At 44.4% G+C, this 25,381-nt stretch overlaps 2 protein-coding genes across 2 annotated transcripts in view; both read left to right on the forward strand.

Annotated features, from left to right (window-relative positions):
* ppp2r5a (protein phosphatase 2, regulatory subunit B', alpha isoform) overlaps positions 1-5,748 on the forward strand; it is a 31,880-nt gene extending 26,132 nt beyond the window's left edge. The window contains exons 7-13 of the mRNA XM_035617428.2: positions 50-158; positions 850-903; positions 1,097-1,147; positions 1,231-1,350; positions 2,126-2,253; positions 2,525-2,626; positions 3,526-5,748. Coding sequence (XP_035473321.2) covers positions 50-158; positions 850-903; positions 1,097-1,147; positions 1,231-1,350; positions 2,126-2,253; positions 2,525-2,626; positions 3,526-3,844 — 883 coding nt within the window. The 3' untranslated portion in view covers positions 3,845-5,748. The remainder of the gene's footprint in view (positions 1-49; positions 159-849; positions 904-1,096; positions 1,148-1,230; positions 1,351-2,125; positions 2,254-2,524; positions 2,627-3,525) is intronic.
* A 2,426-nt stretch (positions 5,749-8,174) lies between these two features.
* On the forward strand, positions 8,175-13,623 carry opn8c (opsin 8, group member c). The gene is made up of 4 exons (XM_047328853.1): positions 8,175-8,277; positions 10,201-10,536; positions 10,740-11,071; positions 12,673-13,623. The coding sequence occupies exons 1-4, from the start codon at positions 8,175-8,177 to the stop codon at positions 13,186-13,188; spliced, it is 1,287 nt and encodes a 428-aa protein (XP_047184809.1). The 3' UTR covers positions 13,189-13,623.
* Positions 13,624-25,381: the final 11,758 nt, after the last annotated feature.

Genomic DNA, 25,381 nt, shown 5'->3' on the forward strand with positions numbered 1-25,381 from the left:
CTTTCTGCACAGTGATCTAACTATTGTTCTGTTGTTCCTATGTTTACAGTATCATCAATGGCTTTGCGTTACCTCTGAAGGCCGAGCACAAGCAGTTCCTGATGAAAGTGCTCATCCCGTTACACACAGCTAAAGGACTGTCCCTTTTCCATGCACAGGCAGGAACATCTCTCTTTTCTATTGCATCTGTTATCAAAGAGATTTGATATAATATATATTTGCTGATGTTAGTTATTATCATAGCAGGATAAACACTAATCTCTGTACCACAGCACTGTCTAGTGGCTTTGAAGTGAAAATGCAATTGCTCATTGATTTGTTTGGCTCATGTTTTAGTGTATGTTCAAGAAACCACAGTGGAGATTTATAAAATGACCACACAGTCCAGATTGTATGTATTTGGACAGTTACATATTTTGAGTATTGAGTTGAGAAATCTTTTGTTGTCTATGAATCCTGGAAGTGTTTGACCCACAGACACTTGTCTTCTCTGGTGATGTTCTCCCAGGCTTCACTCCTCACAGTCATATGTAAACCTACGTCCTACAGTGTTCCCTTCACTTGTTGTACAGTCATGAAGGAGTTTGTTCTTCATCATGCAAAGAATTTTACAGTCATCCTCAGGAGTTGATGATATCTCTGCGATTGATTTTTGATCTCTTCAATTTCAGTGTATGAGCGCTGTTAGCTAATACAACCTCCGGCAAAAAAAAAAAAGTTTTTCAACCCAGATGCATATCACATAGCTGAAATCTTCACCGTTATGACGTGTTTATGAGGTTGATGTTGTTTTTCAGTGTGGCGGGTACAGACGGTACATTCATGTGTTTTCTCTTTTATATCACTCAGCTGGCCTACTGTGTGGTTCAGTTCCTGGAGAAGGATCCTACGCTCACTGAACCGGTACAGTTATTTTTAACTCGTTCCTCCCACTCAAAGCAGAATGTCTCAAGCACTAAATAGAGTCTGCACTGCAGTGAAGGTTGCAGTGGGTGCGAGCAATTTACCCACTCAAATAGACTGTTCAAGTGTTTTTTATTTTCCTTTTTTCGTCATTAGAGAGAAATTCTCACGAAATGCTCTTTTGTCTGTGCAGGTGATCCGCGGGCTGCTCAAGTTTTGGCCTAAAACTTGCAGCCAGAAAGAGGTATGCTGCATGTCTGCAAACACACGCAACACATACTACAGCTGTCACGTGTTAACACTTTGCTTCACATTCCACCCAATCAGGTGATGTATCTCGGTGAAATCGAGGAGATCCTGGACGTCATCGAGCCGACGCAATTCAACAAAATCCAGGAGCCGTTGTTCAAACAGATCTCCAGATGTGTGGCCAATCCACACTTTCAGGTGAAACCGGAAACACACAAACATGTAGAGTTTGTTTGAGGCTTCATATCATTCCGCATCCTTTTGTCTTTGTCTTTTGCAAACAGCCCTTTTTAGACAAGGAATACTTAGCATTGCTGGCATTCTTGGCATTCTGCCCTACCCTCACATGTCGGTAACATTTTACTTTGAATCCCCAAGTTAGCATTCCGCATTCATAAACGTATGAACAAGTAAAGTTGTTTTTTTAACTAGTTCATAAAACACATTGGCCGACCTCATTGAAAATCGTCATAGAGCGGGAGGAGATGTGATATGGAAACAACGTTTTTTCCAGGCGGACGTTCATAGTGCATCCACCTTTTCGTGGGAAAAATTTATCGGAAACCGATGAGTAACAAACGAAGAGTGAGAACTAGAGAGAGACCAATGACAACACAAGGTCAGACTGAATGTCTGATCATCTTGGAAAGCTTGGACATATCCTCTCCTAATCTAACGTCAGGAAGGTGTAGGGGGATTAATAATTACTCTGGCTTTGGTCGAGCTTTTCAGGCATGAGGAGGGGGGAAAAAAATAATGTTATTTCTTCTTATCTTCATCTTGTGCTGTGATAGTGACTCTAAAGTTTATTCATACATGACACATTGTGAAACTGCTTTTAAGAACAATGTCTGAAAGAGGCGTTCCTTCACACTGTGAACACAGTGAAATGTCATTCAGCAAACGATATCATTAACCAGCACAGTCCAATTTCTGAGTGTCTTCATTTTTCGACTTTTCTCTGTCCTCACAGGTAGCAGAGCGAGCGCTGTACTTCTGGAACAACGAGTACATCCTCAGCCTCATCGAGGAGAACATCGACAAGATCCTGCCCGTCATGTTTGGCAGCCTGTACAGAATCTCCAAAGAGCACTGGAATCCGTATGTACTCTGAAGCAGTCCGACAAATTTCATAACCATTCACATATTGTAACACATGCTACTCTTTTGAAGGATTTTTGTTCCTCTGTCGTATTATAATGAGCACATGAGCTCAAAGACGGAATTGTTCAGGATTCAGCTTTGAATTTGACTTAGTAGTTAATCCACAGAACAAGTTTTTGCATCAGGGCGACTTGTTGTAGGGGAAATGAAACGTTGTTTTGTTCCACAGTCGTGTCACTGACGCCAGCGTCTCTCTGCTGTGTTGCAGGACAATCGTAGCTCTGGTCTACAACGTGCTGAAGACGTTGATGGAGATGAACTGCACCCTGTTTGACGAGCTAACGTCCTCCTATAAAGCAGACAGACAACGGTGAGTGACAGACGTGTGCACAATGTGAAACATGTACGTTGTTTTCTCTGGGACGAAATGAGGCCAAAGTGAGTTTTGTTGAAATACTTTCTAGAACACAGTTGAGTTTTTGCTCCTAATTATAGTATTAAATACACCTTATTTATGTACAGGGTATCTGCATTTCTAACCCTAACCCTAAAATAAATAAAATTCATTGCATTCAGTTTCCTCAAAAAAGTTATTAAAAAGACTCAAATATTTTCTCTGCTGTGATTTGACTGATGTTTTTTTACTGGTTTGTCAATAATATATTTAATATGTTTTCCTTTTTGACCAAAAAGCTGCAAATAATTATTTATTTATTTTTATAGCTAAAGCAAGCAAAATGTTGTCTCACAATCTTTTGCTTAAAAAATGACAGAAATGATTCATTGATTACCAAAAAAATGTTGCAGATCTTCTTTCAAAAGACTACACATGAATCATTGTTGCATCTTTTAAACTAATCAATTATTATCCTATGTTTTATAAGGAAGGGAAAACGGGGAAGCACAAATAAACCTCATATAATAATACCCTTTTTCCGTCATACTTTGATTAGATTGGTTTTTGAAAAGACTTTAATTTAACTCGGTAAACCCTGCAGAAACCCCAACAGAGCACTTACATACAGAAAGATGCAATGTGCTTCACAACACTCGAACAAAAGACGCATGACATGACAGATGGAAGAAAAAAAAGGCGGACAAACATTTCTCAATACTCATAAACAAATCAAAGACAGAGTTGAGACCAAACAAAATAAATGGTAACTGGGGTTAATGATGTTATTAGAAAAACACAATGAAATACAGAATTTGTTTCATGTCCTATTTATATTTATAAAAATACAAGTAATTTAAATGTTGTCCTCCCAGGGAGAAGAAAAAGGAGCAGGAGAGGGATGAGCTGTGGAAGAAGCTGGACGAGCTGAGGCTCAGTGATGCCGCTCTGGTCCAGAACAACAGCCACGGGCTCCCGGGTGTCCAGAACAACAACAACAACAACAACAACAACAACAACAACAACAACAGCAGCAGCAGCAGCAGCAGCAACAACAACATCAGTAGTAGTAGTAGTAATAATGATAATGACAACCAGGACAAGAGTGTTGATTCGGCTCCTGCCGTCGCCACAGACGACAGAGAGCCTGACGTGGGTGTGGCAGCCATTGAGAGCACTCCATGCGCCAAATGACACCGGATGTTGTTGTTTTTTTAAAATTCCGTAACGGTTTGACACCGCGTTCAGGACCGTCGGGGGAGTATTGACGGAGATGGAAAAAGAAAAAAAAATCACACCTAAGCAGTATATGACATCTACTTAGAGTGACGTAGAACGCCTGCAATTCTTTGGCAGAAATAAAAAATATATATATATATATATTTCAACCTCAGACTATTTTTGGATGTTACAGTGTGGCTTACAGTATATTGTTAAAATGTCTGATCAAAGAGTTATCCTTTCACATTTAGTTTCTTAACTGAAAATGATTTTACGTGTTCTATTCATTGTGTGATACACACGGGAGGGGAGAAAATAATTATGACTTGAATTCAATATTTCCGACTGTGCTGCACTCAGACGAGCTGAATAGCTATTTAAAGATGTCTGTTGTCTTTTTTTTTTTTCAAATGTGCTTTTCCCACGTGTCGCCAACACACGGGTGCAAAACCTTAAAGAAGGAGAGACCTCCAGACTTTGGGACCAGACCCATATTTTAGACATTTAGTTGTCCATTAATGTACAGAAGAGGTTCTGTGTCGTCAGGAGCAGAAGATGCTAGAAGTGTGATAGGTGAATGAGAGGTGCCTGGCCAAAGAAAAATTAAACCCTGCTTATGGTTTGATATCGTGATGATTGACTGAGTTGAAACCCGGTTCACAATTATTTGGGTAAAGGTGTTGGTGAATATATATATATTTTTTAATGTCTGGAGCTAAACAGGAAGCTAATAGTCGAAACACAACACCCGCTTTCATGAAATTGTTCACACTAAAGTATTGAGAGAGGGCTTTTAAAGAATAAAAATTGTATGAAAATATGAAGCCGGTTAGTCGCCTGGGTCGTCACCCCTTCATGAAATGTTGAATGCTCATTTTTACTCAATGATTTTTTGTACAGATTTAAACAGACTTTTATGATTTTTGTTTGCAACTCTTGCTGTCCCAAGCTCAACCACCTGCCACCAGTAAGCTCACCCAACCGTAGCTTCATTTTCACCCGGTATTCGATCTTTTCATCTGACTCTCGGCAAGATGACCCAATATTTCCCCAAAACACGTGTTCACGAAAAACACACGAAACCTACAGTTCTATATTTTTATAGTATTGACAAGGCAAATATTTTTTTTCTTTTTGAATGTCTGATTCTGCAGCTGGATTATGATGCAGGATGTATTCGATGCGCACTTGCGTGTGTGTACATGTGTATATGTTAGTTTTGAGGCTACTTAAAGGGAGATGCCACTCAAATGTAGTATTTTTATGTACAGTATTGTGCTTCTGTGGTCTAGGAAAGTGCAGTCAGTGCTGATAGGAACATAAATGTTTGTTTCTTAAAAGCCGAAAAAAAGACATTGTTACCGCCACTATTAGCCAGTTTTTCCTCACGATAAGTGCGACTGATTTTTGTCCATCTTCGAGTTCTTCTATCCGAACGAGGCTCAACATATACGATGGAAGTGATATCAAGTCAATCAGCACTTCACACCAGAAAGTTATTTTGAACGCCTGTTGTTCACTCTCTTCCACTCCAGACTTTCTAATGTCACATTCACTTTTACTCTTAATTTCCTAAAACCTGGCGGTGGATACACTTGTTGATTTAATCTGACTGCTATAGATCATAGAAAGGACCTCCTGAGAGTACTTTTATTTTAAGTTGAATGGTGTTCCCCTCTGAGCCATGGTGTCTGCTCTCTTCAGTACATATTTAAGGTCCTGTCTTCTCTGATGCCTTTTCTGTCAGTACAGCATTCCAGCCTCTGTGACGTTTAAAAAACAAAACAACAAAAAAAACATTGCGTCTTCTCATCGCAGATCTTATTTAGGTTTCACCATCAAATAAAGTCTATTTTATCTTTGTACTCAAAACACAACCATCAGCCTGTTCTTTTCTTTTCTTTTTCTTTTTACTTAACCAGTGTGTATGTCCACATGCAGTAACATCATAAAGGCCAGCAGGTGGCGTTATGTGTCGTTTTTTCTGCCTTCGATCAGCAAGAAGGCCCTGGATAGTTGTGTTGCTTCACACAACACATGCATTTCTTTGTTTATTTAATCAAGTAGTTTCAGTGATGTTCATATGGTGCTTTGTCAGTGTTGGAAAAGGAAAGAACCAATACAGTAATGTGTTATTTGATGGACATTATATGAAAAGGTCCTGCATTCATAATCCTGCACCTAAGGGGGGAAAAGTTCCCCTCTTAGGTGAACAAATATTTAAAAAAGAAATTTTGCAGTTTCACAGGGCAAAGTAACATGTTTTGCAGAAAAATGATATTATGATCTTTATTATTATTATGCATCAGTGTGTGCATTTGTTTGTTTTTTCTGTAGCTGCTGGAGGTGGAGCCACGGTTCACTGCTTTATGGGTCAAAGATCAATCTGAGGTGTTACGAGGTCAATAATTAGGATTGGAAAGGAGATGTACAAATTTGTAGTAACATTTTGGACTTTTTTCTAATTTTGGCTTTTCGTGAAATATTGACATACCTTTTACCTGAACAGTTAGTTTATTGAAAAATCGCGAGGAGTTTCGAGGGGATATGGGCTCCCTTAAAACTGTTAACTGTTATTGAAAAAACTCTAGTTGAGTAGAAATAAGTCAAAATTGTACTCCATTACAAACCTACGGTTAAATATTATTCCCGCTCCACCTCCGGTTAAAGTGCTGGAAGGGCATCTCACCAATTAGTCCCGTCAGTCATTTTGATTTTGAGGCGTGAACAAGTGAGGCGACTTCATCAGACGAACATTAATGAATCATTACAGCCGAGTGGACCACAGGTGTTCAGTTATTTGTTTGGCTCATTGGGACACATGTCATGAGACTGTCACATGCACATTTCAATTGGCTCCTGATGTATTTTAACACTGTATGAAATAACTTACAAAATTCCTCCAAAGTGCTTTGTCTTTTTTCTTTGAAACACGGGAAATGTTACTTAACTGAGCGCGTTTTTAAATTTAGAGGCACGGTTGGTTTAATGCACAGGCCCAGGGGGTCAGAGGGTCAGAAGGTCAGAAGGTCAGAGGGGCCCCCTCGCAGGCTGGATGGAAAAAAGAAAGACCACAGAGAAACACAAAACAGTCACAAAGAGACTGGAAGAAGAAAAAAAACAGCTACAAAATGAGAGATTTGAATGACCAGAAAGACAAAATGACAAAGAGAACCAAAACACAATATGGGAACAAACCGTTCGGGCTCTGTCGGCCTAGAGGTCCTGCCGTGGGGTCTTTTGCACGACGACTGTGCCCAAAGAGTCCAAAGGGGTTTTGGGACCTGACATCATGTTCAGTTCACTCAGGCACTTAGCGCAGTGTGACAGATGAAACGCATTAAAAGCCTCCAAGTCCTCCCCCCTGGGCTTCACAAGTTCAGTCCTGTTGTGACGGCTCCGCAGGCTCGTGTCGGCTGTTTCTCTGGAGATAAAGGCCACGGTTCCAGTATGTGGGACCAATACATCCTTTATATACCATTTATTTATTTTTTAAAAAGCACTTCATGCACTTAAGTTGTCACAGGCTTTTTCTTTGTGTGCAACTCGTTGACTGACAGAAATGTGGATTAAATACCGAGGAACGTACAAGACGGCTCTTCACCCTCTATAATTCATACACTCAACGCCCTGGAGTTTTCTTTTCTAACAACGTGGAGGACTTCAAGTGCATTTTTACATTTCAGAATGTACAGTCACAGATGGAAGAATGTTTTTCATGTAATGCAACAAGTTTAAAAAAAAATACTCCACAACAAGTTTCCATTTCAAAAAACCTGCATGAAATTTCATAGAGCTCATACATGTGCTTGGAAAGTACATGCTCTGCATGAAAACGGCCCCAAAAAGTCCAAATATTGTGCACATTTCATTTCTAAAGTGCTGGCTGACAATGAAACGCTCCAATCCATCTTTCCTCTCTGACATATTGGATTCAACTCTTTTTTTTAAGAGACGCCCCCTTACAAATATGGGGCAGGTTTAATAAGTCTGATTGGGTTTAATTTTGTTTTATTACATGAGACATTCTGGACTGTGATGCATCAGTGAAACACATTTTTGTGGCCCGACCTTAAAATTCATCATCTGCCTTTGACCGCGAGGGTCCAACAATGAGTTCGGCTACTAATGAAAAAAATAATCAAGTACATATCAGAGTGTGCGCTCCGCTCCTATGCGATCAGATGATGCTGTGCGTTACCATGGCTACCCGAATGAGCACGCGCGCGCATCCCTCTCCTCTTCTCGTGAGATGAGCTTGGGGTTGTTTTGGGGTTTTTTTTTCTAAACCCCGCAACACCTGATGTCTGGGAACTCCTCCGCGCGCAACCGGACCGCGTCTGCGTTCGTCTCCAAACTGACGCCCGCCGCGGACATATGTGTGGGACTCGCCATCCTCTGCGTCGGTACGTGCCTCGTCTGCTCCCCGCTTCCCTCTCATCACTTGACTCGACGCTCGTTATAGTAAAACTGGTGTCGCTTAAAACTAAGACATACAGACATGAGAACTTTTTTTTTTTTTTTTTAGAAAGTGCAAAGGCATCTGCTTTGAGAGGGAATTTAAAAAGAAAAACTCTGCATGTGTTATATAGCTGTAATGTTGTAAAAGTGATCTTCTTTGAGCGCTTCCTATGTTCTGTTTCAGCTCCATCTACAGTGAATCATTCAAAGTCAACAGAGTCCGAGTCTCCCGTCCTTCATTTTTCAAAACCCTTTATGACCTAGAATTTAACAATAAAGTTTAGTGGCTTTGAACAATTTCCAGGCTGCAGCAGGTGGATTTTGCAGTGAAGGACACACTGGAGTTAAATTGAATATGTCAGTCTTCATAGCCAGCAGATCTTCTTCTTTTTTTTTCTAAGTTCAAACACTGGTCGTCCCAGTGAATCACTTTGGGACAAAGGCAAAAGGTCTGTGAGAGTCTCCGGGTCAAAACGAGCTCGATGACGATTCTCAATGCACTCGTTCGTCTCAAGCACACGGTCAGTCGATACAGTAATCGCACCTGTGAGGAGAGATATCAACCGAGGGGTTGTTTTTGGTGTGTGTGTGTGTGTGTGTGTGTGTTTAGTTCAAGGGTTAGGGTTAGAATATGGTTTAGTTTAGATATTCAGTTGTGATGGTTAAGGTTAGGGGTTAGTTCCTCACAACTATAGACAGACACTGTATAACATCTTTACCTCAGGTGCTGATATGTGAAATAGTTGTTCTGAAATTAAAAAAAAAAAGGGGGGTTGATAAACATACTGTAGTATTTTTGGTGCATGAATGCTGAGCAGTTTGATCATATTTACATGGATGTTTTTGTTTCCGTGTGTTTCCATCCACCGGTTTCAGGTGAAGAAGCAAAACATTGCTATAAATATTTTTTTCACACTTGGCTGAGGACGTGGATAAGTTGCTGCATCGATGAACCCGAAATGCAACCCGAGCGCAATGGAGCCAATAAACCGCGGCACGCACGAAGCATGATGTGACTCAGATGTCATCCGCTCAACAGGTTTTTTTGTCGTTTTATATTTGACTCTGAAAGAGATTGTGTTACCATGGGCTTGGATGAGAAAAAAACATCTAGTGTCAACAGATCCCGCGAGAAAAACCCCAAACCAACGGCGAACGCCTTCCGTTTGTGCAGCAAGAGCCTGATTCGTCGAATTCGTAAAACCCCCAAATCTTTTGGCATTTTTCTGAACGGCGCATGAATGTGTGTGTGAATGGGTGACTGTGATTTGCACTGTAAAGTGCTTCTGAGTGGCGCTGTGCACAGGAGGTTACCTGTAAGTGGTGTCTTGAGTGGCACCCCCAAATCTTTTGGCATTTTTCTGAACGGCGCATGAATGTGTGTGTGAATGGGTGACTGTGATTTGCACTGTAAAGTGCTTCTGAGTGGCGCTGTGCACAGGATGTTACCTGTAAGTGGTGTCTTGAGTGGCACTCGTGTAACCTACACCGTCCACCGCCTCGACATCTCAGCCGGACTTCTCCCACCTGCGACGGCAGGAGGCCGTCAGGAAGCATGATGGTTATCATCACCATGGCGATCTCTGATTGACTTACGAAGGGCAAAGGAATGACATTTTGGACCAAACTATAAGTAGAAAAACTGAACAAACGTATGCACGTGTGTAATTATGCCACGGCGAGCTGACTTGGTTCTGGTCCTCATGGTGAACATTGTACTTTATTGTATATTTTCCCAAACTAGAGGGAACCAAAAGAAGAGGGAATATTGGATTCATTCACCAGGTTGAGCAGACAGCACTCTACATGAAAGCAAGATTTGCTGACGCGCTCATCACACCAACTGTAATAGGTTTATTTTGCGAGAGTAAAACCCAAGGCGGCTCTTCTTCCCTCCCCCTCCTCCGCAGTTCTCCTCTCGGTCCTCGGCAACGGGCTGGTCCTGGTCGTCTGTTACCGCCGGAGGAAGACGATGGTGGCCTCGGAGCTGCTGTGCGTCAACCTGGCCGTGATCGACTTCCTCTGCTGCATCTGCTTCTACCCGCTCTCCATCCTGTCCTCCTTCCGCCACGGCTGGCTGGGGGAGCACGCCACGTGCGTCTACTACGGCCTGGGCTGCTTCGTCTTCGGCCTGTGCGGCATGTTCACCATCACGGCCATCAGCGTCACCCGCTACCTGAAGACCTGCTCCGGCGCGGCCTACGGTGAGCGAGCTGCCGCGCGCCATCAAGAGAATCCATTCATTTTTTGACTGCTCTCATTTGACGTTATTTACCCCACAGAGAATCATCCATTCATTTTTCCTTATCCGCCCCCCCCCCCCGTTGGCTGTTACCTGAAGGTCCAGTCAGTTGGACCCAAAGCACATAGAGTTTGAATGAAGAACAAGTTGTGTTCGTCTTCACAGCCTTGCGGCTGGAGGGAGCCACCATCCGCGCGGCGTGCTGCGCCATCTGGCTGGTGGCCACCGCCTGGTCCTGCCTGCCCCTGTTCGGCTGGGGCGCGTACGCCCCCGAGCCGTACGGGCTGTCCTGCACCGTCGCCTGGCGGGGCTATCACACCTCGGCCAAGGACGCCTTCTACGTCATCTGCTCGTTCGCCTGCTTCACGCTGGTGCCCGTCCTCCTCATCGCGGTGTCCCAGTGGCGGATCCTCTGCAAGGTGTCCCGCTTCTCCAACTCGCTGTCGGCGAGGGGCCTCCGCAGCAACCTGCGGCACACGGAAAAGCGTCTCTCCGTGGTCAGTGGCCTAAGACCTCAGACATAAGATTTTGGACTTGCACCTGCACACACCAAAAACGTAGTTTGCTGTGACTCATGACTCTCTTGACTTGATTTGGGACTTGAAAGCATGAACATTATGTAGTTTGGGCCTGGTGTTCTGGGCACCACAGCCATTTGGAAACGGAGACCTTTGTCTCTTTGGATCACAAAACCGAGGACTTGACGTGGACTTAGGATATTGGACTAACTTGAGGCACGAGTTAAAGACTTGACCTGAGACGTTAAAGTTAGAAGTTTCCGACCTGGTGAACTCCCGGTAGGAAGGACTGCTCCACTTGCTCTGAAAGACTTGGGACTCATGGTGCGTTTTACACCGAACGTGAGGCGAATTCGTCACGTGGCGAGATTCACATGCGAGGCCAATGCAAAGACGGGCAAAGACGCGAAACGAGCCAATGTTGAAGTATTAGAACTCCAGCGAGACGTGTGTGTGACGAGATGTCACGAAAACGCCGATTGGCGTCGAGATTCTCCTCAAGTCACCGACGTCCGCATCCGAAAGAGAACGGGCGAATATTCGAGGGCCAAACTGCCGGACAGGACTTACTTGATAGACTTGGCAGTTTTCATTTACTTATTTATCTATTTAATCACCGTCAACTCTATTTTGTTGCCTGGTTTCAATTTAATTGAACTCCTTCATTAACTTTGAGAAATAAGCAAAGATGGAGGCTGTTCGGGTCTCGGTCGTCACACAGCTTCTGCTTGGTCTCATAACTAGAACACACACACACACACACACCACACACACATCACACACACATCACACACACACACACATACACACACACACACACACACACACACACACACACACACACACACACACCACACACGCACACACACACACACACATCACACACACCACACACGCACACACACACACACACACACACACACACACACACACACACACACACACACACACACACACACACATCACACACACCACACACGCACACACACACCACACACGCACACACACACACACACACATCACACACACCACACACGCACACACACACACACACACGCGCACACACACACACACACACACACACACACACACACATCACACACATACACACACACACACACACACAAACACATCACACACAACCCTTGGAATCAGTGCGACAGAACCCTCCAGATAAAAGGAGGATTTTCCACCATATAACAACCCACATGTTTAATTATTTGTTAACCTTTAATAAAGCTTAAAAAAAACCCTGATTAAATTGTGCCTTATATTTTTCTTCTTTTTTTCCGATTTTTCTGCTTTGCTGACCAAGGGAAGGAAAACGTAACGTGCTTTCACCATGTGACCAATGCTGTCATCTTTCTAGAGGAGAGTCACTATTTATACGACTGGAAGAGATGACTTGTCAGTAACCAACGACAACATGACCATTGCTTTTGTTTGTCTGAAGGGAATAGCCTCCCAGGACACCCGCTGTATGTGTTCCCCCCTTACGAGTGCGCATCACCGGAAATGATCAATCTAGTGTCTTGTTTTTTCACAGCGCCTGTTACTGTGTGTGTTGCTTTCCATTCCAGATGTTTTTCTGCATCAGCCTGGGTTTCGTGATCGCCTGGGCCCCGTACGCCGTTGTGTCCTTCCTCCTCATCTTCGACGAGGATCCGTGGTACATGGCTCCCGAGGGCTTCGTTTTCCCGGCCCTCTTCGCCAAAAGCTCTCACGTCTACAACCCCTTCATCTACTTCTACTTCAACAAGTCTTTCCAGCGGGAGCTGCGCTGCCTGCTCCTCTCCGTCTGGCCCAGTCTGGGCGGGAACCGAGTTGGCGCCCGCAGCAGCGCCGCGGAGCCCCAGGCCCAGTTGCCCATCCACATTCAGCTCCAGGAGCAAGGCTGCCGCCGGAAGAAGGCCGCCGGCCCGCCTCACGACAGGACTCACACCAAGACCAAGAGCAAGGGCGAAGGGACGCGCGCCGGTGGCAACCGCGGCGCCCCCGTCCGGCCGGTGTACCACTGCTGGGGCTCCACATCGAAGAACCCCCACATGAGCTCGGGCGATAAACCCGCCAAAGACGGCGCCCCGGTCTCTATATGAAATGTCTACTTTATTCCCGATGCAGGGACGGGGGCCGCGGTGTCATCGAGGGGTTCAGAAAAAAAACAATCAGACTCCGCGTGGCTGTAAAATAATCTGGATTGGAGCATCCCGGGGAGACGGCCTGCAGCCTGTGAGACTCCTCGGATCGATCACTGCCGAAGGGAAGCGTGTCGTCGCTCGCCACAAAAGAAAAATGATTCACCGAGAAAAATGATTCATTTGATCGTGAGCAGACGTGAGTTGCATCCCGGCGTCGACGTCCGAGCCATAATGACGGCAGGGGGAAACCCTCTGAGCTTTCAATATTTTCTCTCCGAGAAAAGGTCTGAAAACCAAACAGAGATACGGACCAAAGTACGGTTGTTTTTGTTGTTGTGGTGTTATATCGTCAACACACAGTATTGTATTCGCTCTCTTGCCGTGGCCAGAGGAAGGTGTATTTTGACTCCCCCCCCCCCCCCCCCCCCCCCCGGGGTCTGTACATTATTAATGCTGTTTTGTACGTGTTTGCACATTGTCATTAAATGTCTAAGGTAATGATGGTGAATTTTCACCGCTTGCACTGTTGCATTGTGTCGTATTAGCTCAAACACCTGCTGTTATTTCTATGATGTGCCCTCTTGAACCCACCTGGCACAAAGCTATGATTGAGCCGTTAACTCCTCGGTAATTACACTGGGTCAATGTGTGAGTGAGTGTGTGTGTGTGTGTGTGTGTGTGTGTGTGTGTGTGTCAAGGTGTCTGTCACGTTCGTACAGTATTTATAGTCTTTTTTCACCGCTGGTTGTTCAGTCACAACCTGCTGTAATGGCGAACATGGAGTATATTTTGCCAACATTTGAAGTATGTGTTGGGTCCCTACAGACCAGAACTGACTTACATTTGCTGTGTTTGTCTGTTTTTCAGATATTAACTGAACCGTGAGTTTAACCCTGTAGTCTTTTCTTTTCTCCCCGTCTCCCTTGTGTTCGCTTGGTTTCTCTTCAACACTTCGGATGTCATTGCAAGTCACATTAAAAAGATCGTATGTCTATAAATCAATATTTTTTATTTCTATAGGAATTGAAGAATCTCCAGAAAAAAAAGGCGTAACTGATAATGACACAGTGTAATATCAAATCCATTTTTATCAGAGAACACTACACTGCCTGAAACAAAGGAGTATTGCACACCACACAAACAGGATTGTTATTTCACACGGCTCGGCATGAAGGATATTAAATTCAGCTTTGTCTAATTTCTTGATCCCTCAGTCCGAGTTGATTTAATTGCCTCTTGTGTTACTGGGGGCCTGATTGATTTGTCTCACCGGGGTAGAAATTAAACATTTACACTGAGTATGTGTGTGTGTGTGTGTGTGTGTGTGTGTGTGTGTGTGTGTGTGCGCGTGCGTGCGTGTGTGTGTGTGTGGGGAAGACAAACGTTGACTTCCTCATTACAGGACTGTACAGTTGCAGACAGACATTTGAAAAGAGCTAACCTTTTAATGAAAGTTGCCGATTTAAAAAAAAACCCCTGCTGTGATTAACCCTTTTACATGATTGGAAAGGGGAAAGGAGTTATCTCCCGACGCTTCAGCTTTAATGGATCCTCACGGCAGGGCTGATATCAACTGGCAGTGACCCGCAAGATGTCATTATAAACCTCGCGACAAAGAAGTCTAGCTGAGGCTTGATATTTGTTACAGTTCCACCGTGAACTTTATCGTTCAAAAAACACACAGTGAATTAAAAGAAAAACCCCCAAACAACCAAATATATAGAAGTTAAACTGAGAAAAATGCGAACAGAAATCGACATCTTCTCTGCTTTGTTTGTTCTGTGGAATTTAAGTTCTCATCTCGGCAAACACAAGTGCTGATACCGACGTGGCCGTGACAGGCCCATAACCAATATGTTGGTCCGGCTCTAATGAAAATCCCCTTTTTTAAGGACATTTAGCGTCACATGTTTGCACGTGTGAAGCTTGTCATTCACAGGATCACCGTCGTCAGGGAGACAAAGCTTTTTTAATATGTGGCGGCTCTGTTTAACACATCCATCAAGAAATCCTCCATGAATGAGGCAGTCACGTGCACACCCATGCAGACAAAGGGGGAAAAGGGGCTGATTTGGAGAAACTTAACCTATTTCATTAACAACCAGAATAAAAGTTCTGTCAGACTGTTCCCTTGAAAGCACTTGATGTTTAGCCAGGCTTTGTGTGTGTGTGTGTGTGTGTGTGTGTGTGTGTGTGTGTGTGCTACTAATTATGTCACAAAATGAGTGAAGCTGCGAAGCCAACGCAGTGTTTTCTTCCGTTGTCCAAATCGGCGACGAGACTTAATTGCATTTCCCAGAACGACCTTAACATTGGGCTACATTAGGAATCACAATGAAGAAAGACCCTTTGCAAAGAGGCCGATCGGACTGTGGCAGCATAATAACTTGTCACTGTCACTCAACGTACACACACATGCGTGCAGGAAAAAAGGTTTTAATTGTAGCAATTACGTCTGTAGAATAAGTGTCCTTCACTGCCACTCCAACAGCAAATCTATTGTGAAACCCTTCCATACTGGGCTTTTGACAGCTGGACGGAAACAATTGACTTAATACCAGGACTAAGTGCAGTCCTCCTGGACTAGTGCCAACTCAGAAAACGCTAATAACAAAAGGGCAATAGTGCTGCTTGATGTGCGGATGTCCTTCTGCTGACAAGTTACCCCTGTATTTGCAGTCCAACTCGTTATAAGTCGACTACAATGGAGATCCAGGACATCCCGCAGACAAGGGGTCTATCTGTAATCCACCGTAGAAACAGCAGATATTTATTGTGTCGGTTATTTGACAAGTGTTCATGATAAATGAAAGGATGTGATTTTTGTAAAAAAAAAAAAAAAAAGAGAAAAGAATATATATGTTTTTTCAAAATGTTAAATATGGAAGAGCCAACACATAGCTAAGAAAAAGTCTAAGGCCAAAAGATTATGTGTAAAGGAAATGGGCTTCTTTGCCTAGAGGAAAACATCAGCATTACCTTTTTCTGCATATTGTACAACGTTGATGTTCATAGACGTTCGTGTAGACGTTCAAAAATGGACGTAGCCTCCGGGTTCGGCGAGTGAAGCCAATGCGGAAGTGCCCCGAAACCTCCTGTATTCTCTCAAATGACCAGCAGAGGGCGACTCCGGTCATCGCGAAAAGAAAGAAAACAAGACACTTCTTCTCACTTGATTTATAGCCTCAGTAAACCTTTTTCCTGAGGAGTATACGGTCTCAATCTCTAGTTTCAAGTCAAGGCGATTGACAGCTAGGTAAAGCCAAAATGGCGCTGGGCAAAATGCCAAACATCGAGGCTCGAAGACGACAGTTCACAAAGTTGGTTGCATGAATACGTTGCCTCCACAGGAGACAGGGCTGACAGGGCCTCCAGCTCCGGATGAATATATTAAAGGGATAGTTCAGTGATTTTGAAGCGGGGTTGTATGAGCTACTCGCCAAAAGGCAGCCGATGCTCAGTGGGGTGTGAGTGAGGTACTCGAGTTCTTTAGTGAGGCCTCCTTGTCCTTGGATTGTGCTCTAATAATCCAGCGGTTAGGTCCACGTGGGTTCTCTAAAACCCACGTGGAAAGAAGGAAGTCATGAAATCATCAGATCATCGATGTAAAATGTGTGCGACTGTTAAATTGCAAGCAATGCAGGCATCGACCCCGGACGCGGCGCTGCGCCGAGTGGCCTGTGCGGTCCGTTTGCCACGTACAGTCAGACCTGGGCAAATCAAAGTATCTGACACTGCTCTCGCGGAGCTCGTTTATCTCCCATTAAAGGTCATCATCCTCGCCCAGAGCAGACTCGCCGGCTGTACGGTAAAATATCATCACGCGGTTAAGAGCAAATGTGGGGAAGGAGCCGAGACCCACGGGGGAGACCGTGATCGAATGTCACATCTCTCCCTTTCTTGTTGGGGCTCTCGTTAAATTTGACCGCGGCGAGCGCGGAGTTGAAACCTTTTCTGCCAGAAATCGCGTTTGTATATGTGAACATAGTGTTTTTTTCTCAATTACGTCGATGCGATCCACAGCTGGTCTAGTCAGCAGGGTATTTATTGCCCTCGGCCCTGCGCACGTGTCTGCAGTACTTGTACATATATCTTTGTGAGGACCATCTGGGGTGAAGACCCTGCGGAGTGAGGACACATTAGAACGTTTGAGGGTCAAGACTTGCTTGTAATGGTTTGGGTTATAATAAGGCTATGGGGTAAGAGGTTTGAGATTTGGCATTCAGTCGGGTAGAGGGAAGGGGCAAGGGAAAGCATTATGCCACCTGAAAATTATTCCCCATCACTTGTCATCATATGATAAGTGACGTCACGAAGAAGTGACGAAGAAAATGGCGTCATGCATCGTTCAAAAATGGATTCTATTTTTTTTTTTTTTAGGTATCTCTGCATCCTAACAGACTTTAGAAAAATGTATAAAAAGAATGTATCATTTGACAGGAATGGTGTCATCATGATGCCACTATGAAGTCTGAAAATGATGTCATATGGTGCAAAAAATGCCCACACAATCAACTTAGTTCATTTAGATTAGCCAATCGTCCGTCATCGTGGAACTAGAACTACATTTGGGTATGTTTATGTGTGTGTTGTGTGTGTGTGTGTGTGTGTGTGTACCTATTCATGTAAGCATGGGGTGGTTGGGGCTCATCGATGAGGCCCTGTTTCGTTTTTTTCCGTACGCACTGGCTCTCACAGCATCTCACCCTCATTAGCCAGGAAACGGGGACGAGGCGGCAGGGCCCCGATGGGACGAGCGGCGGACTCATTGTGAGAGGAAGCAGCCCCACTGGAGCGTAACAGGACTGGCCCGGGTGTGAGGGCTGGACGGGGCGCTGACTCAGATCCCAGTGGCACTGCAGGACCAGGTCAGGCACAAATAACCCATCTCCTCTTTTCTGTGTGCCAGCCGGGGCCTCCATTGTTCTAAAGCTCATTAGCACCCGTTGGAAGGAGCATTTGTGCAGGGCCAGGAGGCGTCACTCTGCAGCCACTCCCCATCTCCTTCACTCGCCTCTTTCTCTCTGCAGATTAAAAAATCTTCCCACCGACAAACAACACAAACTAAGTTGCAGAACGGCTGCGGGGGGCTTATATCGCGGGGCTCATCGGACATATCAGCATGGACCCTCCCGATCACGGGATGGCAGCGATGAGGAGGGGAAGCTACGATGACGCTGATGCTTCTCTGCGTCCTGTGAGTATTGAGCCACTGTCCGTGGCGCGACGGCGGCGGAAAGAAAGATCCTGTTGGAGACACGCTGCTCTGTAATTGTTCCAGACAAATGAATCTGACGTGTGTGCGTCTAGACGCTGTAGCGCGCAGTCCGATGTGTACGAGAGCTGCGTGTTACGAATAGATATTCCGCTAATTTCACCATTTACATCAGTCAAATGAACATGAAATACGCCCCTTGGGTGTTCCTGGATATCAACAGGACATCAACAAGTCTTTCGTAATGTTTGTAATTGTGGGCTTTTCTTTTGGGTATGAGTCTCTGCCCAAACTGTAGTCTAGTTTAGTTCATGTACAACGCACATGGGAGACCGTAAGACAGGCGAGTAAATGCCCCAATTGAGAAGCATACCCCTGATGCATATTCAAAGTATGAATATAGGTATAATATTTCACACGTACTCCACTGCACATTTAAACCCACATTCACAGCTCATGCTGTACGTGATGTGGAGGCAGATTCATGCGCCCAGGGCCAAGAGCAGCTATTGGTCCTCATTTCCTAAGGATTTTCTTTTCGATGCTTCTTTAAGATTTCTTCTTTCTTTCCTCTTGTGTGATGGCCTTGCCGTAGCCAGGCAATATGCACACAGCTGTCAATCACATCTGCACTTCAGGGTGATAAACAATCACCAGGGGAAAAAAATGGTTGCCCTTTTGGCTCAAGGGAGATTTCACACATTCCCCCCCGTGATGCTGTTCCGTCCGTCCGCACCGCGGAGAGAGCACAGCCACAGTGTCTCTGAACAATCGGAAGGATTTTGAAGGAGGTCAAAGGACGTTTTTCCTTTTTCAAGACGCTGCATTGACATATTTCAACGAGTGTAGATTCAAAATTCCTCCCTCGGGCGCACCACTGTCCTTTATTCAATGGACAATGGTGCGAATTCTTACCGTCGATTCACTCGGATGTTTGTTCTTCACAGAGGGGTTTGTTGTAGAAGGCTGAAAGGACCATCCTTTTTGTCCTAATTGAATAAATAATTCTTGTCTTTTGATCAACAAATCCCATTTGGGAAGCACCTACCTCTCTGCAAATCCGCCTTAAAGTTACAGTCGCCACCCCGCTCTGCTTTGTTTAGACGCCTTCATTTGCAATGGTGATTTCTTCTTCCTTGTCAAGAGGGAGAAGGAATCGACGTCATCTTACGAAGAGGATTTTTGACACAGGGGATTTTTCATCTGCTTGTCTTTTGGCAATTCGGGGTAGAAAATGTGTCACGTGAAAGGACGACCTCTGTTGAACTCATGCACCAACACGTGCCACAAGTGTTGCGATTCTTCCCATCCTTTCTTGGTGGATGTGTCCCGACTCAATCTGGTTTGATGGGAACCGTCGACGAGGAGCAATCCCGGGTTATTTCACAAGATGGACGTACTTATTTGAAATCATTTCACCGTGGACTGGGCCGCAGTGCACACGCTCGTGAATACCAACCGTCCGCTTCCATCTAGGCCGTCAATCTCCGTCCCCTCAGACCTCAACAAAGTCCAACGTCTGCTCCGAGTGACTACAGTCCCGTCGAGACCACCGGCAAATCAGCGTCGGTTCTACAAGCCACAAGTAAATAATGGAGTTCATGAGCTCGCAGCCGGCAGAGTCCCATCAGCGAACTAAAAAGACTCGTGTCGTAATAAAAGAGTTCCATTTTTCGACGCTTGCTTCCTGTTTACACCGGCACGCGCGCACGCGCCCAGTGTAAGAGAGTGGTCACGTGAGATGTGTTTTCGCGTGTGCTATCGGGCGTTCACCTTGTTCTTTCACTTTGGAGACGTGCAACTTTCTGGGTCGACATGCACACGTCATCTGTGGAGACAAATGGTGACACACAAACAGATTTTTTTCAGATTAAAGTTATCAGTTATGTGAACTTCTTGAACGAACTTACTGTAATTCCCCCCTTGTGTTACCATTTCAAGTTGTTTTTTTTTTTTTTTTTTTTAACATTGGTCAACAATTTCCTCTATTTCAGCAGCTTGACGCTATTATGCCGCCTCACCACCCTGTCTCCTCTCATCCTACAGCACTTCAAACACTTGGCCCAGAGGCGACGCTCGGCCCCGTCCCTGGTCTTCGGGAAGGCGCTGGGTATGCCCTGGTCTCCTATCAGGTGTGCACATCATTACTTTTCTAGTCTTCTCCGCGTGTCTTCATTTTTTCTGCTGCAGAGAGCTCTTGTGCTCGGGACCCCAGAGCGGGTCAAGAGGAGTCGATGGACATCTCATCACAGGGGTCATGAGGGAGGAGGGGATGTCTGTTCCCACGGGCCGAGCGCCCTTGTATCTTCTCAAGCCGTGTCGACAGGTTTTGCCTGATCGAAAGAAAAATGAAACTGGTGCTTTTTAAACTGAACTAATGAACCAATTATGATTCATATGAGTCAGACATTTACAAGTCACAACCCTGCAATCGGCACAAACCACACGCAAAAACACGAGGGCTGAGGAGAAGAAAGTTCACTCCATCAGAATCCAAGACCTTTGAGTTTTTACATGAGAAAAGGTCAGGAAGGTCAGTTTCCCCCCAAAGATGACAAAATAACAACAACAACAATCCCCCCCCCCGCGCAGTCACAGCTTGCTCAACCTTTTGCACGAGGTCAGGGTCGACCACCGGCCCGTCAGTGTTTCACCTGTAATCGGCAGAGCTTAAGTAGCTACCCGACAACTTTAGAGAAGCAGCAGGTGCTGATGTAGAAAGTGAATGCAGGTCATCGTCATCATCATCTGAAGAAGAAGGAGAAGAAGAAAATGAGAAATCTTCTGTCATTATTACATTTTCTTCTGAGGCTGTCAGGTGTTTGGCAACTCCTCTGAAGTGCGATCTTGTTGGAGCATTTGTTACATAACGTGCTGCAGACAGCGTGTCCCTCCATTGTAGCTTGGCATTGAACATGTGTACTTTGAGAAGACAGTTGAAATACGTCTGACGCATGTTTAAACTCCCCCCCCCCCCCCCCCCCCGCCTCTTGACACCAGGCCCTGCGGCCCACTGCGTCCAGACCACAGTCACAGATGTCCCTGTGGGGGATGTACAGAGTGGAGTTTTTCAAACAGGAACCCCCACACAATATTAGATTCAATATTTTCTACAGTCCTCGATCGGAACCCCTCGAACTGAGTTGTTCAGCTTTAGTGAGAGAGCCCCATTTGATTGAAAGATCGTGTGTTACCTTCCGAACACATCCTCCCGTAGGATTGGGCCCGAGGCGCCGTGATCCGAGCTTCTGTCTTCAACAGGACGGAAGAGTAGTAGGGCCGGGCACGAGAGAAGAAATCTGGTCATTTCGACTTCATTCTCGTCATTTCGAGAATATATTTACATCCATCCATCGTTTATCGCTTTATCCATTTAAGGGTCGTTGTCATTCTGCATGTCTGTGGACTGTGGGAGGCATACACGGGGAGAACATGCAAACTCCACACAGAAAGGCCCTGGTTGGTTTGAACCTTCTTGCTGTGAGGCGAAAGTGCGAACCACTACACCACCGTGCAGCCCGACATCTCTGTTAAATAATTAAATAAAAAAAACCTTCCCCCTCATTTGATTCCCCTCATGCCTGGCCCAGTTGTGTTGCAATACGTTGTGATCAACCCCCTTTGAGAAAAAGAAGTTCACCCATTCGACTGTGTAGGCTTTTCTCTCGCCCCCGCTTTGACCTTTTTACACTTGTTATCACAGTTGTCGCGCAAAAGACCACCAGAGCAAACGTCAGACCAACCCCCCCCCCCCCCCCCCCCCCCCCCCCACCCCCTTCACACCTCCACCCCTTCAGCGCACAAACCCTCACACGGGGCGTTTCCTGGGCGTTAGTTTCACTGCAGTGGGACGGCCACTGACGTAGACTTCAGCATCATCTTACTTTTGGCAAGATAGTGATTTCATATATTTTATATATATATATATATATTGGTTTATAGTCTATATATATATATATATATATATATATATAAATAAATATATATATTTTGGTTTATAGTCTATATATATATATATATTGGTTTGTAGTCTATTTATTTATTTATATATATATATAAAAATATATATATATTTATATATATATATATTTTTGTATATTTATATATATATATATATATATATTTTTTTTTTGGTTTATAGTCTATATATATATATATATATATATATATATATATAAAAATATTGGTTTGTAGTCTATTTTTATATATATATATTGGTTTATAGTCTACTTATATATATTTTGGTTTATAGTCTATTTATATATATATATATATATATATTTTAATATACAGTACACAGAATGATAAACACCAGCTGGAGTTTTCCCACACTTGCTTGTATCTAGTGTGTCATCTTCAGAAAGGCCAGAAGTGCAACAGGGGAAGTACCTCTTCTTGTACAATTTGAATTTTGTTGCCCCGAACCCCAGAGGCAGTGGGAAGAGCAATGACCAAAAGTGCTTTCATATTCTGTCAGAACACACAACAACTCTTGTTTTTACATGTTGACTTGCATGTCGAACACTTCAGGGACACAGCGGGGCAACGACGACATGTCAAGACAAATCGTTTCCACTTTAAAGAGACATCAAAGTAATTTAGTCAGACAGTAAACGTCATTGTGAAATATCATGTTTCAAGGTGTGTTGTATTGTTTTAGTGGCAATCTGCTGTTGTCAGGCAGCAGTCAAAGATGATAAAAAAAAAGAAGAATAAGAATACAGAGACATATAACACGTAAACCTGACTTCATTTATTTTTAGTTGGACAAACAACCAAGCTTGATGTCAGGGCTGAGCAGGAAGCAGGACCCAAATGCAGATGTAGGGAAAAAAGGATATTTAATAATAAAACAAAAACAGAATCAAACCAAGGGTGTCCACGAGATGTAGCAAAAAACAGGTAATCCAAATACTGGAGCCAGGGGGAAAAATGTCTTTTTTCCCCCTGGCTCCAGTATTCTGCTTCCTGCTCAGCCCTGACACTTCAAGTCAGGTCAGTTAATACCTGCGTGGCGCTCGGAGATAATGAAATCAGATCAGCTTGTTGACATCGTGTTGATCCCGCAGGTTAAGCGACGCCTTCATACACAGACCTGCCATTTGCCCATCAGATTAAAAGCTCGAATCAATTCAGGTTCAAATTCTGGATAAATAGTGTGGGTGAGAGCACACGCTTCCCCGCGGGGGGAGCCTGAACCTCTCTTTGTTCCAGCTCTTAATGAAAGGATGGAATCCGTAGTCCAGCCCACAAGATTAATTGTGATAGGAGCCTGCTGATGAAAAAGTGGGGTTGAATAATTGGAAGCCTGGCGTGGGACCCGCCCGCCTCCAGGTGCCAGGTAGGTGAGCGAGGCAGAGTGACTGTGGCCCATGGTCCGGCCGCACGGCATCCGCCTCTCGCTCAGTTTCACTCACTATTTCGGACCTGTTTTGTGAATTTCATTTAAATTGGCGAAAGAGTTGCTGTTCTCAGATCATTAAGAGCTTTGCCGCGAGTGGTTCTAGGCCACGGGAACGACACCGCAGCATCCCACCTCTGGCAAACGCGCTGTGCCCGACAAGACTCATTAAAAAACACGGCCGAGCACGGGACTCGGTTCCTTTGCGCAGGGTTTTAGCAGACGACCACTGATGTCGTCGGGTCCGCGGCCTTTATTTGTCCTTACTGAGACAAAGGCCTGATGCATGTCCTTATGTAGAAAATGATGCGTAAAAAGTCCAGTCAAATCTAATCCCTGGGCTGTTTGTCCAGTGTCAATGCAGATGTTTGGCAGTTTCCAGTACCACACCAAGTCATATTGGACCATACTAGCTTTCTACAAACCTTCAATCACGTCGCATCATTTGGTGGCGCCCTGTATTGTATTCCTAGCCGGTCTCATTACTCATCTCCTGGCCAATCGGATTTCTTTTTTGCGACATCTGAGTTGATTGTTTTTCGAAACCTCTCGGTTTGTGAAGCACTCGTGAATCATAGTAATAATACGGGTTTTAGTTTTAAGACCCGTGAACTACGGGCGGGAAAGGAGACGCACTAGGCGGCTCGATCGGCTCTAATTGTCTGCACTCACCGCATCGTTGCCTCGAATTGAAAAATCGTGCCTAGCATGCGACACGTGCTCCTGTAAATTAAGAGCGTGTGTCTTTGAATATTGACTTGGTGTTCAACCTAAATCGCCACACGTCTCTCGGGGCTGCGATGACCTCCGGAAGCCACCGCGCCGTGTCTCTCCCGAATACCAATTGATGTAATGTATTACACACATATTTGTAATTTCAAATAATATATGAGCGCAGAAAATTGCTAATTTCCCCAGCGATGTGGAAAAGCAGCAGTTAATCTATATTTTATGCCATATTATGCCAAATTCAGACTACATGCCTGTCGGCGATTCGTCTAGAATATTTTGTGTTGAAGATTTGAAGATTGCCACACAGTGACAGTGATTGGCGACTGCCATCAAGTCGAAATACAAATTATCGTTGTGCGATTACACTTGATGATAATTTGATTTATATTGTTAGTTTAAATAAACATATACATATAATCTATGTATATGTGCAGATGTGAGAGTGGAATTTAGTTTCTCAACCAACTGAACAAGTTGAAAAACAACAAGGATCGGGTTCCTGGGTTTGTGTGTCTGCCACATAATCCCCATAAGTCTACATTTTGATTAACTCTTGATTTGCTTAGCTCACAGCTTACGGTTTCATTAAAGCTGTGCGAAGAATAAAAGTGTATCAATGAGGAGTTCCAGCAACAAGAGCTTGGATTTTTGTAAATGTCAACTTTTTTTTTATATTAGTTAAGAAAAACCTGACTGTTTAAAGAGGAGAAAATACATATTTGAGATGGGATGCAAAATGGTTCAAAGGCATTAAAGACCATGCAGTCCCCGTCAGAGACGTTGTGTAATCGCCAAAGTTGGAC

The sequence above is a fragment of the Scophthalmus maximus genome, chromosome 18 (genome assembly GCF_022379125.1).
Source record: "Scophthalmus maximus strain ysfricsl-2021 chromosome 18, ASM2237912v1, whole genome shotgun sequence".
NCBI lineage: Eukaryota > Metazoa > Chordata > Actinopteri > Pleuronectiformes > Scophthalmidae > Scophthalmus > Scophthalmus maximus.